Here is a 17,178-nt window from a genome sequence, read left to right on the forward strand (position 1 = left end):
CATAATAGGCACCTTTACCCTATCTATTTAAGAAAAAAAAAAAGAGAAAGAGAGAATGAAAGTGAGTGGAGATCTTTTCGATGTGTGACACAAGAATTGACACAATGATAAAGGTGACAATTCGTTGGTTTGTATCTAACGAGTTTTAGTAGCAGAAAACTAAAACGATAGCACGAGCCACGTGACGAGACGCCGTAATCTCGAGCACGTTTGTGCTCGATAAGACGACTCTTCACTCTTTCGTGTACCATTGCCTCGTAAATAACAAGAAGCTAAAGTCGTTCCGCTAAATAATTTTATTTTATTGACGCGTCGCATTGGTTCGTCGCATTGATTATCTCAATTAGATTAAAACAACTTGTTCATTCTACTTAGAATTTCGTTAGAATATCAGCTTCTCACTTGTTAGACTTTTGTAATACATTGACTTTTATAATGTATTAGAATGTCGAAGAAAAAAACACCTACACACCCATTTTTTCTTTTTTTTTCCTCTCTCTTCATATAAGGTACGGAAAAATAAAAAAAAAAGAAAGAAAACGGAAAATATTGAATAATTATTTGAATAATTATTTTAAGAATAAAGAAATTTTTTTATATGATTATATTATATAATCAAAAACTGATAACTAACGCCAGTATAATTATGAGTATAACATTAGTTAATACACATTATAGTAATATTAAAAAAAAGAAACATTAAAGAGAAAGAGCCAAAGCATATATTACTATACTATAAAAAAATTAAATACAAGCTTTTACATTAATTGGATCATTGCAAACACAAATGCGAATCGATCGTAAATAGTGATACGATAAAAATTACTTCTCTAAACTCTGATAAGCTACGATTATTTGCAATAGCAGTTGAGAACAGCTGTACGATTTCAGAGAATATGTACGTAAATATAGCGATAAATCTGAAGGAAACGGAAATGAGAATATATATATGCGGAAGCGCAGTATGATTTAAATCCACAGAAGCCAAGTGAATTAGACTAATGGCGCTAGTTTTATATTCTTCTCTCTTTTCCTCTCTCTCTTTCTGTCTCTTCGCTCTTCCGTATTATAATAAACTCGATAAAATCAATAAAAGCTACGCTAGCGTAAAACGAATTTCCTTCGGAAGAACGGAGATGATGTAATATACGAAAAATTGCTCATTGCACATAACTTAGCGAACATTGCGTTAAAATGCCATTACAGATGTACCAACTATTGGCGGTGTAAGAAAAAATTCTTGGCACGCGCGCGCTTCGTGCTGTAGCTAATGTTCGTTGCAACGGTAACCGGATTTTCGGTTGTAAAGAATCCATTTCGTACTCGCCCCACGGATCCGGAACAACCGTGTAATCCGGACGTACAATCGGCGCAAGCAATTATCACCCATTCAATCCATCTCCGTACATATATTTTCTCAGCAATTAGAATGAGTAAATTTACAGAAGCTTTATAACCGAAGCGAAGCTCAATGAACGATCCGACCGACATTTCAAACTCGATCATTCTTTCTATCCTTTCTTCTCTCTTTTTTTCTATTTATTTTATATTCTTTAATACTACACTTCAAATTTGTCTGATTCTATCGTATGCACTGTACGTTTGAATTCTATCTCCTATAGTGGTATTAAAAATATAAAAAAAGAAAAAATTTAACGAAGATATCTTACAATTAGATTTGTTCACATTTATTCCATCTCCCCTATCTTTCTTTCTCTCTTTTCTATCTACGAAATCCGGCTATACTTTGAGACTTGAAACTACGGTTTATTTCATCAATTAATACCCATAGCTCTGGCAATAAATCCCACAATTTAAATGGTTTCATTGTAAAATGATAACGAATAGATTAAATTTGTGTAAACCGACCGAGTATTTACCGAATGGTTCTCGCGCTTTCGCACAGCCGGGTTGTAACACATTCATAAAAGTCCGTTGTAATTTATATTCTGATGTTGATAGCAATAATTCAGATAAACGATACATCCAATAGATGAATAAGTGCTACTTTGTGCTACAACAACGTTAACGCTATATAATATTACCTTGCTTCAAAATATAAAAATTAACGTGCTAATTAACGTGACAGCTCTGTGAAATTTCACCGAGAACAATAGCAACTAAAGAAAGTATGAAATCTATCCGGCATTCGTAATTAATTTTTTGAAAATTTTGTCTCTGTACGCTAGAATTGCTGCAAAATGAATTATGTCAAGATTTATTGCCGGCGTTTTCTTACAAGTAAACAAGCGTTTGGTTTTGCTGACAGTTCAAAATACATCTGGTCTGTGACAACAGTACGTTAAGCTGAGACTTGCCTTGAGTCCCAACACTTGCGTGATAAGTTGATGGAAAATTTGATGTCATTTGGAGTATTCATGATCACTGTTAAATTAAACTCGGTCAAGGTCATACATATTTGAGTTTGGAAATGTTAAATACTATATTATCGTGACATTTAAATTCTTAAATACAAGACTTAAAGGTGAATGTTAAATCTAAGATAGAGTTGGCCAATGATAAATCATCAAATGAGTTTATCAAAATCGACAAACAAAAAGGTCAGAAGTTTATCAAAGCTACGAAAAACCAACAAAATAAAGTGTAATGTAAAATATGTGTACTTAAAAATTATTTTGCCTCATTTTTTCGACAAATTTCTTTTTTTCATCTTCATCGATATTTTTCTTTAAATCACATATAAAGTACATATTTTAATATCAAGATTTTTTCTCTCTCTCTTTCTCTTTCTTTTTCTCCTTTCCTTTTTCGTTAAAAAACTTATATCGCTCGCTCTATTAGACAATATAAAGCGATAATTAAAATGATCTATTTTTCTTTACGCGACGTGATCATGAATGACATATATGAAAGCATATAAAGAGAGCAAAAGAATTTAAGTTTTATCATCAAAGCATTATGAACAACTGAAAGGCATTCCATGTTTTTGCATAGCATAACTTGATTTATAACATACGTGATTTATTATACTTTCCGTCGCGATGTGACGAGAAAATCATATTCTATCGTTGAACAATATAAAATCTGTAAGTATATGTAGTAAGTATATGTGCATATTGCACATTCGACGATGTTATTATGCAGCATTGATGCATCGTTCCTACGCGCATTTGCGAATAAATAATACGCGGAAAAAATAATATTTTACCGGCGCCAATACATGCCCTAACGTGTTTTATCGTTTGTCCTATCGATGGAATATTAAGTGGCAACGTAAATTTTATGTGAGAATCTTATTTCTTTTCGTAATTTATATGAAAGATGTCAAACGAGTTCCTTGTATGAGTCATAAAATAATTACAACGCCGGAAGCTATTCCACTTATGTTAGTTTCGACATTACGACATAACATTAACATAGATAAAGTCGAGTTTATTATTTTAAACCATTGATTTGTTGTCGACAATGTTGAAAAGGCTAACGTCATTAACACTCATTTATGTGTACGTAAAGCGCTTAATTTTAAAATCTCACATAAAAATCAATAAAAATTAAAATCTCATATATTAAAAGAATTAGTCAGTATCAATAATTGTTAAAAAATAATTATTAAATATTTTTTATAGTATTAAGGTTAAACGCACCGCGTTAAGTAACGTCGCTATTCGGAATAATAATCCAAGTTGCATCTCTCATGAACTGTGATCTGAAAGTCGTGAAATAATGGTACATCCCCGGAACTCGTTTCGCTCGAGTTGGCCATAATCTCGTCGGGTGCACCGTTTACAGAACATTTAGCTGCGATTTTCGCACTTGACTAACTTGCGATTCCTCCCTCGTGCACACGTGCTTTCGTACATTGGCGAGACACAAACATTTTTACTGTTTTTTTACTGCACGCCAAATGCGCCCTGTCGTTTTCATATCGATGACAACGATAAATGTCAAAAATAATTTTCGATTCCGTAAGAAACGCGAAAATTCAAAAGAAAAAAAAAGGGAATGAATGCCACAAAACCGGAAGTCAACGCGAGAAAGGAGATCAGACACGAAATGAAAATAGACGTCGGGTAAGAGCAGCAAAAGCGAGGTCTGCCAAGAGCGCGGACAAATATATGGAAGGAACTGTCACATTCCCGGAGAAAACCAGAGAGGGAAAACGAGCTAAAAGCGAAATGGGAAATGGAACCGGAGTAGAAGGGAAGCGAACGGTGAAGAAGAGAGCTTGAGAGAAAGAGAGAGTGAGAGGAGGAAGAATCGCATACCATTGTCTCCAAGTGCGATACAATGGATTCTCGGTTGTGTTAGCTCTACCAAGGCTGGTACCTCATTGGCCACTCGCGTTAACGCGTACACCATCCGGCCGAGTCCTCGTTGTCGTTTTGCACACCAAACGCATATCGCGTAAATGTGCATTGTGTACCCAGCATTGTTCCATGTTGAGCGGACCATGGCATTGCACGGGATAAGAAACGAGGTTGAATGGTGGAAAATGGAAAGTGGTATGGACGACTCCGCGGAGGAGTTATACTACGAAGGAGTGCCGAGCACAATTCGCTGCTTTCGCCGTCTTAATTTTGCGAATCTTTGTGGTAGCTCGAGAATGAGGGAAGAGCATTGTTCGTCGGGCAAGTTAAAGACGGTGGGACCATAAGACTTAATTGTGATTTCCATTTCCTAAGGATTTACATATAACACATCCATTTACGATTAGAATAACGGATAATTGCAAATCTATGGTACAAAAATAACTATCTGCCTAATAAATTAATTAATTAAACAATTATTTATAAAAATAAACATTTTACGATGGAGGAAAAACAAGTTCTTTTTGAGGTCAAGCTAACTGCTCAACCGTTTTAGTGTTAAGAGACCCAAGGTTTCAGAAATGATTAGATAGCGATGATGTACACGTTCACAGATCTGCAATGTAATTGCGTAATTGCTAACGTCTGAAGGAAATCGTAGCACCAGTGATTAAGCATTATAAAGTCCTTATGCATTATCTATATAAGAAGCTAATTAACATTTTTTTTTGTAAACAGTTTTATCACAATGTCGGGGAAATACCGCAGAATATTACCGTAGCGAATAAAAAGTATTACATATATCTCGTTTCTCTGCTGTCTGTATAGCACGTACCAGAAAGAATGTAGATTCGTCATGAAAAGCACTTACTATGTACAATCCAATTATGCTTTAAAAGAGTATCTTTTGTTCAAAGAAATTTTCAGATTAACCATTCTTCATAAAAATTATGAGATTTTATGGTTCCTCTGTAATAAGAGTTGAATCGATGTAATAAAAAGTTTAAAGCATATTAAAATAACCGTGCTTATAAACGATTATCTTAAAACTTTTCTTGTGAGATATATAATCGCAATTTTAAAAAACCTTTATCCTTTTTAAAAGTTTACGAATTACATGTTAGCATACCTATACAAATTGTTTACAATAATGAGTTTACAATAATGAATTTTATAAATTTTATTATAAATTATATATATATAAATTGAATAAATATCAATTTTTTCCTTTGCATCATTTGTATGTTTGTATCATTCGTATATCATTTCACAATATTTCATCGAACGAGAATAACAAATTCTCTTTCTTTCTCCAATTGACAAATGTGCCAACAGATATTTTGATATCTTTTTTTTAAAACCTTCGTATCACAATATAATAGTGTCATGATGTTATTATACACATACACATACATATACATATATATAAAATATATGTGTATAATAATATCGCATTATTTTTCCACTCGTATTTTAAAATGCGAAATTGTCCGAAACATTAATTTCATTCAGCTATTCAGTAAAAACGTACAATGACAAAATGCAAATTGTAAATAAGCTTCAACGCAATTAATTCAAATTGCATCAATAATTAAGTTTCGTAAAAAGGTTATGTAATTACTTATGTAAAAATTTCTTTCTCTCCGGTACACACAAAACAAGTCCAAAATATGTACAATAGAATCGTTTTACTAATTTAAATACATACTTGTTAAAATATTTTTTCGCAAATTAAGTTCATGTTGTGTGCAAACAATAGCTTTAATGGTTTTAATAGCTTTTGCGAAGCGTGAATGTACAGAGTGTATATTTTTTTAGAGATAAATATGTCTATGAAAAGATGCGAGAATTGACGTAAACTGTCATGTAAATTATATTAAAATTCGTAAACATCATTAGCAGCCTGTTACATAAATTCGTTCGACAATAGATCACTTATAAACAATTACGCTCTCTAGAGAATCAGATGACGTCCTCTCTCACGAGAGACTCAGGCGGGATATAAATTCAATGAAAGAAGCTGCTGGCACGACGCCGATAAACAATAGCGGCAGAAGATAAGACCACGTTCTTCCGGACTCCCACTCCTTTCGTCAACTTCACCATCCCACCAATGCTATTCCTTCGTATGTCTCTTTTCCGTGTGGAGCGATATCGTCACTCTTTCCTGCCAGGTCGTTAGCATAATAGCGTCAAGTACTTCACTTCGTTGGTAGTCAATACGTGCCGTCGCTCCGATCGCGTCACATTGATCGTATTTGAGTCATATTAGTGTCTCTCGTGAAATTGCGTAACGAGACTTAATACCATCGCACACACGGCCGCGAATATAAGGGTACGTTAGAGACGAGCGCCTCTTATTTTACCTCTCACCGAAACTTATCGTGGATATACATTCCACCTCCGTAGTGGAAGCGAGCATCTCTCTTCGTGGCACTTGTTCTTTCCAACTGGAACCGATCGGACAAGAAAGTCAGACAAGAATCGCGTTTAAAGGTAACATCGTCCGCGCGCGCCGACACTTCTCAATAGAAACAATCGTCGCGGTGGTGGTACTCGACAAGCACTCGAGAGTCTCTCAAAAGCCACTTCTCGCCCCTAGTAATCGAGAATCTCGTCTCGTATATCGAGCGACACGCTCTCCCGATACGAATCGCCGTTTAAACTCAGAGCAACCCTCGTAATCTCGGTACACAGACAAACCTCGATCACGGAAGGACGTTACAAAACGGCCGTGTGGATACGGAATGACGGCCCACGTCACATCGATGGTGGTGGATTATCTGGTTTTCATCGGGTTCATCGTGATTTCCTTCGTGATACCGCTATGGGGCAACTTCAGGACGAAGAAAAAGGAGACCAAGGCGAATTATGTGTTCGCCACCGGCAGCGTGTCGATGGGCGCGATGATGCTGTCAATCGCGCGGGGGACTCTTGGCGTCCGATCCTTCCTGGGTTATCCCTCGGAACTGTATTATCGAGGTAGCGCCATGTGGGAGACCCTGTATGGGATGTTGCTCGCCTACCCCATCGTCTGCTATATCTTTGTGCCTGTTTACTACAGTCTCGGTATCACGTCGGTCTACCAATATCTGGACATGAGGTAATTTCACGGTTCTTGTTTCTTCTCGAAAACATGACATGCGATATATCATTTCTCGAACTTTGTATGACAATAACTCGTTGCTTATACACGAATTATATATCAACATGACATGCAAAATAAACTGTGTGACAACCGGACCAAGTCGATAAATAATATACGAAATCAATTTAAAATGCTATATTGATATTCCGTCAATAACAATCGCGATAGATCAATCTTAAAGTTAAAAATCCAAAGAAAAAGAGAAAAAAATTATGAAAGTTTTTAATTAGCATATAGCGGTCAAGAATTTTAAATAAATAGATAAATTTATTTTAAATGAACACATTGCATCGTATATGTAGATGTGTTTACTCATCACGTGTAGCGGCAAAAAATAATGATATCATAGGATACGAAAACATAACAGAATTCTAAGAAAAAGAAAAAGTTGTTCCTATATGTGTTATAATGTGATTAGTACTTGGTAACGAACTTTGGATTTTAACAATTTTAGCTATGACGTAGAGAGAGAGTGAATCCTCATACATAACGGTCCGGTTAGCACGAAGGTAATTCTCCGAATCTTTCATCTTTTTAGTTTCTCTTAATTATGTAAATTTCTCAGGTTCAAGTCGAAACTAGTCAGATGTCTGGCGAGCTTCTCGTACATCATACGGAGCCTCTTAAATTTGGCAGTCACTGTGTTTACTCCTTGCGTCGCATTGAAAGCAGTAATAGGGCTTCCATATTGGGCCAGTATCGTAGGAATAACAAGTATTTCTGTGGCTTTCACAATCATGGTAAGAGCAATACGTGTATTATATTATATATCCGTTCGTTTCATAAATGTCAATATTACTCTCATTAAATAAATATTGAATACGAAATAATGCAAGTTGTTGAATATTTCGTTTAGAATCAAGTAATGAGCGCTTTTCATGCAAACTATATAGATTAAAATTACGAAGAATTCTCGATGCAATGCAATGCGCACAAAATATTTATGCGAAAATATTTTTTATATTCATCCATTATAATAACAAATAATTTCGTTTTTTAAGGCGTTAATTCGTCTAATTTACTATAGTAATGAGTTAATTTCATTAAGTGTAATTTTGTTAAGTAAAAATTTTCCTATTTGTAGCATACAATGGCATAAAAGCAAGAGAGAGAGAGAGAGAGAGAGAGAGAGAGAGAGAGAGAAAGATTTGTTCAAAATTAAAATTATATCAGTTTCAATCTCTGCGAAAAAATAACTTATAACGATTCGTAGAAGAGCAGTAGAATATTTTTGGAAAACCTGATATTTCAGGTTAAAAGTTAAAATTATAATTTAATTTTGGTAAATGTGTGAAATTACATTCCATTGGCAAATTACTTACTATATTTGTTCTATAGAAAATTGAATCAATTAAGCATGCAAATAGGACGTATTGAACGGCGAATAATGACGACAAACATGAAAAATAAGAAAAAAATAAGAAAAATAACTCTTAAATAATAAATATAACTCTTAAGCCTTTGAAATAATAAAGATATTTAAACATGTCTTTTTACAGAACAAATCATACAAAGCGTTAAAATTACTTTATCCAATAATTTTATCGATTATAAATTACTTAATCGATTACTCATCAATATCGTCTTATTTTATGATTCACGAGTATATACTGATATTTATATACGTTTATTTCTTTAGGGAGGTCTAAGAGCTGCCATTTTATCGGATGTTATACAAGGCTTGACGATGATCGGTGTATCCGTAGTAATCATCATACAGGGAACTATTTCCGTCCACGGGCCAGCTAATGTCTTAAATGTGACTGTCGAACGCGGGCGTTTGAATTTTTTTAAGTATGTCTACTGATAATAATTTGTCAAACACGCGTATATAATTTTCATTTCAATATAAATTTACCGATAATCATATGCGGAATTCTTGTTGCGCATTTTCGCATCTCATTTTTGAACTTTAGAATTATCAATTACGGTGAAAATATACAATTCCAACCAACTGTCAGTAAATTGAATAATGTTAAAATGTGATTTTATATTAAAATTCTTCACTACGCATTTCACAATCTAAAATTATTAAATTCCACAGCAGCGCAAAATTATTTCACGTGCTGTGCATTTTCTGCATCCTTGAAAAATTTTGTAGAGATAATAAAATGATCGCTCATTTTTTTAGATTACAAAATAATTTAGAGGTAATTTAATATTCCTAGATCTTACGATATATAAAAATGCGACACTCGTTTGATAATTCATTCATCTTTTTTTTTCAGCTTTGATATGGATCCTACTCTTCGAGTGACGACAGTATCAGCGACACTAGGTCAGCTCTTTATGAGTTTATCCATTTTCGGATGTCAACAGAATTTTGTCCAGAGGTATTGCAGTATGTCCAGCCAAAGAAAAGTTGTTCAGTAAGTAAACTTTTTATCTGAGCACACACACACAGAATTTCAAACAATTCCCCTAACCGTTCGTCTGTCGTGCAACGGCAAACGACTTGTATGAGACATTATGCATAACTCGAACGATCTAAAGGATAATGTGATTTATGCAAAGTGTTTCGTGAATTATCACTTTATACGTGCAAGATGTAAATGAAAATTACGAACACGAACGCGTACACGTAGTGCGTAAAGTAGTCAATAAAGGAAAAGTAGGGTCAATAATGATCCGTAATTGTACAAAATTGTACTTTAAAAATTGAGTCGTAAAGAATTTGATATAGTTGATAATACTAAATGGAAATTTTATATAAAAATTGGTACAAATTTCTATCATCCAACTGACAAAATTTCTATAGAGATATTACGATAAGTATTTCCCTATAAAATATACCTTATTTTATAATTAAACGCATGCCTATCCGATTATTATAGATAAACCATGAATCGCGCGTCGATAATGTTAATGCATTATGCATTTCTCTTAAATTATGCATTTCTTGATATCTAATAAAACAACGTGAGATTATTTGACAATTTTAAGTTTAAATTTTGCAAGAAAGAGTATATCAATACAAATATACAAATATATAATATGTATAACATTTTTCAAATATAAGATATAAGATATTCTATTTCTTCACAATCTTTTACAACAATAATAGTCTTTAATTAATTCCGAATTAATTTTTACACTAATTAATTTTTACTCGATCACATCAAAATTCTACAGAAAAAGTGTGTCCGGATATATATTTGCATACACAGTTTTCATTCTTTTGAAAAATAAGATTTTGTCTTAAGATCTGCACATGTATGTCAATTATAATTCGCTGATATTGTACACACATGTATTTACTCGTGACTTGTTGAAATTCTATCTGCAGTCGTGGGTTTGAGTTTGACTAATGATTCATAAATGAGAATCACGTGAATTATGATTCACATTAAATCATGTAAATAATTCTTATCTTAACGTAAAGATTTACAGATTAAAATGACGTTAACGAGAAAAAAAGCAAAAGTATAAGAGGAATAATCATGGAATGAATTTAGAATTTAGAATTATAAAAAACACATATTTTGTGACTAAAAAATTGTAGGAAATATATTACAATAAATACTAGTGTTGTACACATCTTACAGCCAATCTTTTTCTATATATTTTGGAAAATTTTTTGTAAAATTTTCATAAATCAATTTTCATTAATTAACTTTCCATTAACTTAATGACAATTGAATAAATGTAACCTATCATACACATGCTTTAGTCATTTTTGAAATTATAAAATTATAATATGAATGCATCATTTTAATAGCTATTTAAATAGCTATTTTAATAATTATTATTACTGTACTTGGTATTTTCTCGGTCTTAATGTACTTTCCACGTACCATATAATTTCAACACATTAAATTATCCTCTTGTGATATCAGAAAAATGAAGTATTAAAAATCAGAACAAATATAATATAATTACAAATATTATAGAAAACAGAAATTAGAGAGTAGCAAATCTAATTGATTTAATAAAGCGTGATTCTTGAAAATCTTTAGGAAAAGCTATATTAAGAAATATCAATTTTTTTGCCAAAAGATTTAAAAGCATGTTTCTTTGTGAAATGTCTTATCGCTTGAATGAGATACGCGAGCACATCTTCCATCGCAAAATTAAATTTAGAAATTTTCGCTCTTGTGTAAGTTATATTTAGTTTTAAAAAAAAACACCTATTTTATATTGACGAAACAATTTCATTTGTAATTTTTTACTATTTGAAATATTTATTCTCTCTGCAACGTATAAATGTCGTTTGCACAATTGAGGAGCACATATACATACGCATATGGAATTGTAACCGTGACGAAATTTTACGAAATATTGACACACATTGCAATTGTCATATATATGTAACAGTCAACGAAAAACCGAGCATTTTTCAGTCAGTTGTCCGGCGGTAATCAAAATCGTATAAAAACGCTCACATGTGTGCGACCACAAATTTATTGCGTTACCAAGTTGAAACATCACGTAGAACATACGCATCACGTTGGTTCGTAAAATTTTACTGCTCGCAAATGTATCGTCGGAGAAATTCAAGTAGATACTTTCGTAAGAAAAATAAAGTTACACATCTGACCTAGAGATATGCTCATGAAATAAAGTTACACATCTGACCTAGAGATATGCTCTCAGGATCTCAGCAGAAATGTATCGTTAGAATTTCTGTCAAAATTTCTTCATTGCTCGCAAATTCTTCTGTTACCGCGTATTATACTATAATATAATAAACTCCGAAATATAGTTTATAAAATTGTTCATATAAAAATAATCTTCATATACATATATGATAAATGCATAAAAATAATATAAATTTTCACTTCCATTTTTTGTATTAAATAATCTATCAAATACTGTAAATTCAATTTTAATACGTGATGACAGACTAATGATTTTACGAAAACGATTTCTCGCGACAAAAAGTTTTCGGAAGTGGTTCGGATCGAGCCGATTTAGCAAATTGTACCACATAATCAATGAAAGCCCCGTAGGGAGCCGAATGGCGCCGCGCCAAACTTTTAGTATAGTAGTCCTCGTCGTTCAGTAAGGTTTACAATATCAATTCAAACAAAGAGACAATGATATATGTTTCTAGAATGAGTTTGCGTCCCTACATGCACTCATATTGTTTGACATGACTGACAATGAGTAAATGTCTTGCAAAGAATGAGGAGAAAAGTAAAGTTATTCAAAATAATGAAAAATTAAAGCCGCTTAAAACATCTTACATTTCTTATTGTAATCTGTGTGCAAGATATACCTAGAGACATCACAAAATTATAATAAACGACTTCGTCGTTCTGGCTAATTAAAAATTTATGCTTTCACGAGGTTTATTCACACTAATATATATTAATGTCACGCATTTAACGTAAGCGGTTATACTCCATATTTTTTCAAATTTTCGCGACGAACGTTTAAATTAACATCGAGATGAATTAAAATAGTTTTTTTTATTTGTTCTGTTTGTGCATTAATGCGAATTATAGATATGTACGAAGATTCAAAAAGCTGTTTATTTCTTAGAACGTTTCTTCTTTTTTTTATGATATTTAAATATATTAAATATATTATATTTATATTATATATTTAATATATTTATAAATATATAAATATTTAAATATATTAAATATTTTTATCTTTTGTTTTTATTTCATATTTCTTTACTATCTTTTGTACTTTTCTTTTTAGTGTTCAACTTTTTTATATTCTTAAGTTGCAATGGCATTCCCTTCATTATCTTGAGAAAGTTTAAAAAATAATTAGAAAAATAAATATATAATTGTTATCTGTATATTGTCAAAGTTGTTTCCAAAATTATTTTCTTTTTTATCTTTCCTTATGTAATATACATCTTTCCCATGTACATACAAGAAATTGATGTTAAATTTTGTGTAGAATATGAAAGAGAGAGAGAGAGAAAACTTATTTAAAAAATAAAAAATCTTTCTTGCAAAATAAATGTACAAGCAAATAATAATTATATGTATAACATTGATTCTTTGAAAGAATTGTGTCATATATTTACGTAATTATAAAACATTTTCGTATTTATTACTCCCCGGATTTAACACTGTTATATAAATTTTTCTTAAATCGTTATATAAGGTTAATATTTCAAGTGATTTCCAATTTTTTCGTAATGAAAAAATATTTTTGTTTTCAGGACAATGATGGCCAACATGCCTATAATATTAATCTTGTTCTCGCTATCCTGGATCGTCGGAATGGTTATCTTCGCTAATTATGCCGACTGCGATCCACTCTCTCTGGGATATATAAATAAGATCGACGAAATCGTGCCGTTTTACGTTGAAGATAAATTCCTTAATCTACCCGGTATGCTCGGCCTGGTGATGGCAACTCTATTTAACAGCGCCTTGACTTTGGCGGTATCGAATCTTAATTCTCTCGCGACGGTGACATTCGAGGATTTTCTGAGCCACATACCGGCATTGAAAGATCTTAAGGATACGCAGCAGCTCAGCGCGATCAAAATCATCGGTGTTATTTATGGTCTGTTAATAATCGGTATTAGTTTCCTAGTAGCCATGCTATCAGGCGTAATAGAATCGTCTATGCTGATGACGTCGGCGACGTCCGGACCTCTTCTTGGCGTATTTCTCCTCGCCATGTTGGTACCTTGCGCCAATTGGAAAGGTGCCGCCGCTGGTATAATCTTCAGCCACATAACGACGTTGTGGATCACCTTCGGTCATCTCAATCTGGGTATCGTAAAGGAGATGCTGCCATTGTCGACGGAGAACTGCCACAACGAAACGTTCTCGTCGTGGATAACACAACCAATTAGTTTAGATTATTCCACACCAAACGTCTCCAGATGGACAAACATTCGTGAGAATATCACGCTGGCATCCGTCAACGAATCTGATAATTCGTCCAATCCTCTAAATGTTCTTTACAGGATCACGTACATGTATTACGCTCTTATCGGCAGCATATCGACAGTCGTCATCGGTATCCTCGTGAGCTTGATTACGGCCGATGCCGAATCAGACAAGTACGAGGAGCATTTGCTGCATCCTATGGCGCGGAAAATAGCGAGTCTATTTCCCGGGAAACAAAGACTTTATGCCACTAGCACCCGACTCGGGAATAAAAACGATGCCACGAACGCCACTGTTTCCTCAGTGGCATCCATCGCCGGCAGTACCGAGAAAGGAATGGAGAGAATCCCTTCCCTTCAAGGATTTGTGGATGACAAAGGCAAGTTGCAGCTAGACAACAACTACGTGGAAAAACTCAACGCGCTGAAGACTGTTTCTATCGACGTGACCAATGAGATTGGCAAACACACCAGATTATGATTCGATCCTAGTCGAGATGTTCCTCGTGTATTACTCGCAACAATATCGTCGAAAATTTTGACATATTTCAAGAATGACGGCATACCGTGATAAACTCTATGAACGAGAGAAATTGCATGTGTTAGTACCAAATTTTATTATTCCAACATAGTATATATTAGTGGTGGATTTGTGATACGTGCGCGTAGAACGTAATTACACGTAAGCAAAGTTTTCTTCCATTACAGCAGCTCGAGCTGCACTCACATTCAGCTCAAAATATCGCTCAAATGAAGGCAATTCAGAGGTGCAATTCGCTAGGAAAACTTCTAACTTGCCTGTGCCAATTAAAGTTAACTACGATACATGAGTGTGACGCGTATTTTGTAAACTGTATTTAGACATGAACGTGATTTACTGGCAAAAGATTGTCAAACACGCATATATTGAATAGAATTCGCCAACGAATGAATTCTCTACATCAAAGCGAAGAGAATTCGGAAGGAGAAAACGGTCGCAAAATCACGTTTAGTTAAGAATAATCGCAAATTAGTTCTATAACGACGTAAAATTAATGGTTTAGTTATCAATCGACAAGGCGAATCTTTTCGTCTGTATAGCTATGCGATATTTCAATCAAATAGGCGAAACATGTATCCTCATTATACTCCAATAAGAAGAATCAATTTTTTAATCTCTATTTACATTCCTAATTAATCTTAAGATATGTCTTTAAGGATATATCTTAAGAATAAAGATATAGATGTGCAAGATGCTCAAAAATACATGATATAATCTAAAAAAAGTTTTATAAGAAATATATATAAAATATATAAAAAAATTATTATTAAAAATATATTTAAAAAATAATAATTATAGAATAATATTAAAAATTCGAAATTATAGAATAATATTAAAAAATATGTTCTCGTGCGTATATTGTGTGATTCACTTTCGTATAGAATCATTCGATTTCTTCAATTAATATGTATTATTATTGTGTTTTGAAATGCTTAATATGTATACATGTGTACATATGTGTATATATATATATATATATATATATACATATATTGTGTGTGTGTGTGTGTGTGTGCGTGTGTGCGTGCGTGTATATATAATATACGTAATTGTTAGTATAGTAAATTGTACTCAATTACTGGAATTCGATGCTATGCAATATACATATATATTTTTTCGTATATATATATATATATATATTTTTTGTGGCTTTGATGAAATAATGATCAAAATATGTAAGAGTTCTTCTAGCAAAATATAGTATTTAAATCTTAAACGGATTTCTCGAATTTTACGCAATAATGTGTAAATAGTATTATATTTTAACACAAAAGATATATATCGAATACATATTATATATCGCGTTTTTTCGATCCTGTATATGTATTATACGTGTGCATTTTATTTTTAAATCATGTCGCGCATCAACTTTAATATTAAAATTTATTTTTATACTTTAGAAAATGTAAATTATTTTATAAATAAAAAATGTCTTAAAATATATATATACGTAATGAAGATAAAAATGTCAATCCAGCGACTGTGATCGTGATTTTATTTGTATCACATTGTGCGCTTATTATATTTATTGCTTCAATAATAAGTCATTATTTTTTATCTGTCTCGTAATTACTTGTCCTTTATACAATCTCTTCCTCATATAAATACTAATAAGTATTTTGGACATGATATACTTCCAATACTATATAAATTTACTTTGAATAAACGATAAATTTTAATCAGTAAATATTTAAAAGTGTTAACCTTATAGAATAAGATAATTTAATAGCGCTTTTGAAATGACTGTTAGCTATATATCTACGCAGTTTTATTTTCTATATTTATATCTTTCGATCATTTTCAATGTTTTTTCTATGTATATATTTTTTAGAAATTACTTTTATTATTATATATTTTTCATTTATTCTATATTTTATTTAAATATAATTTTTAGTTTCTTGTATTAATTTATTAATTTATTGTTATCATGTATCTCTTAAATTGTTTATATAAAGATAATTATTTAAAATTTATTTAGTATTATCCATAAATATAGTATAAATAAATCATGTATTTTTGTATAACGTAGTCTAAAGAATAGATAAGATATAATTATATACAATTCATCTCTCTCTGAAAAAGTGGAAAAAAGTGGAAGTAGCTAGACACAGGAAGCGCGCACATATATATAAAATGCAAACACATGCGCACACGCAAATAAGCGCAAAGAAGAGAGAAAATATTATTAGATATATTTCATTTTTTATTTATATTAAAATATTGCGGACATAGAAAATGCCGGGTTTATTTATACTATGCTTATAGTAATATTTATATATTAGGCAAATAGATATAAAACTAATAAAAATATTTAATTTTATCTTGAACAAATATATACTGAGACTATTGATGTTCAGTTCGCGTATGTCCACGTATCTTATTGTCAGAGATCACTCGATTTTTCCATTGTCCAATA

At 32.3% G+C, this 17,178-nt stretch overlaps 1 protein-coding gene across 2 annotated transcripts in view; it reads left to right on the top strand.

Annotated features, from left to right (window-relative positions):
* The window catches only part of LOC145939569 (sodium-coupled monocarboxylate transporter 1), a 32,952-nt gene extending 16,634 nt beyond the window's left edge, over positions 1-16,318 (top strand). Inside the window, exons 1-6 of one of the 2 annotated variants that reach the window (XM_083043990.1) lie at positions 5,992-6,764; positions 6,966-7,371; positions 7,982-8,156; positions 9,056-9,210; positions 9,645-9,785; positions 13,541-16,318. In XM_083043990.1, the coding sequence (XP_082900116.1) occupies positions 7,016-7,371; positions 7,982-8,156; positions 9,056-9,210; positions 9,645-9,785; positions 13,541-14,702 (1,989 nt within the window). In that variant the 5' untranslated portion in view covers positions 5,992-6,764; positions 6,966-7,015 and the 3' untranslated portion in view covers positions 14,703-16,318. Of the gene's footprint in view, positions 1-5,991; positions 6,765-6,965; positions 7,372-7,981; positions 8,157-9,055; positions 9,211-9,644; positions 9,786-13,540 lie in introns of those variants that run through there. The other variant, XM_083043989.1, reaches the window with a different exon arrangement.
* The last annotated feature ends 860 nt before the right edge of the window (positions 16,319-17,178 follow it).

This window comes from Prenolepis imparis, unplaced genomic scaffold (assembly GCF_030444845.1).
Source record: "Prenolepis imparis isolate NDT839.2.m4 unplaced genomic scaffold, iyPreImpa1.0 SCAF_8, whole genome shotgun sequence".
NCBI classification, from domain to species: domain Eukaryota; kingdom Metazoa; phylum Arthropoda; class Insecta; order Hymenoptera; family Formicidae; genus Prenolepis; species Prenolepis imparis.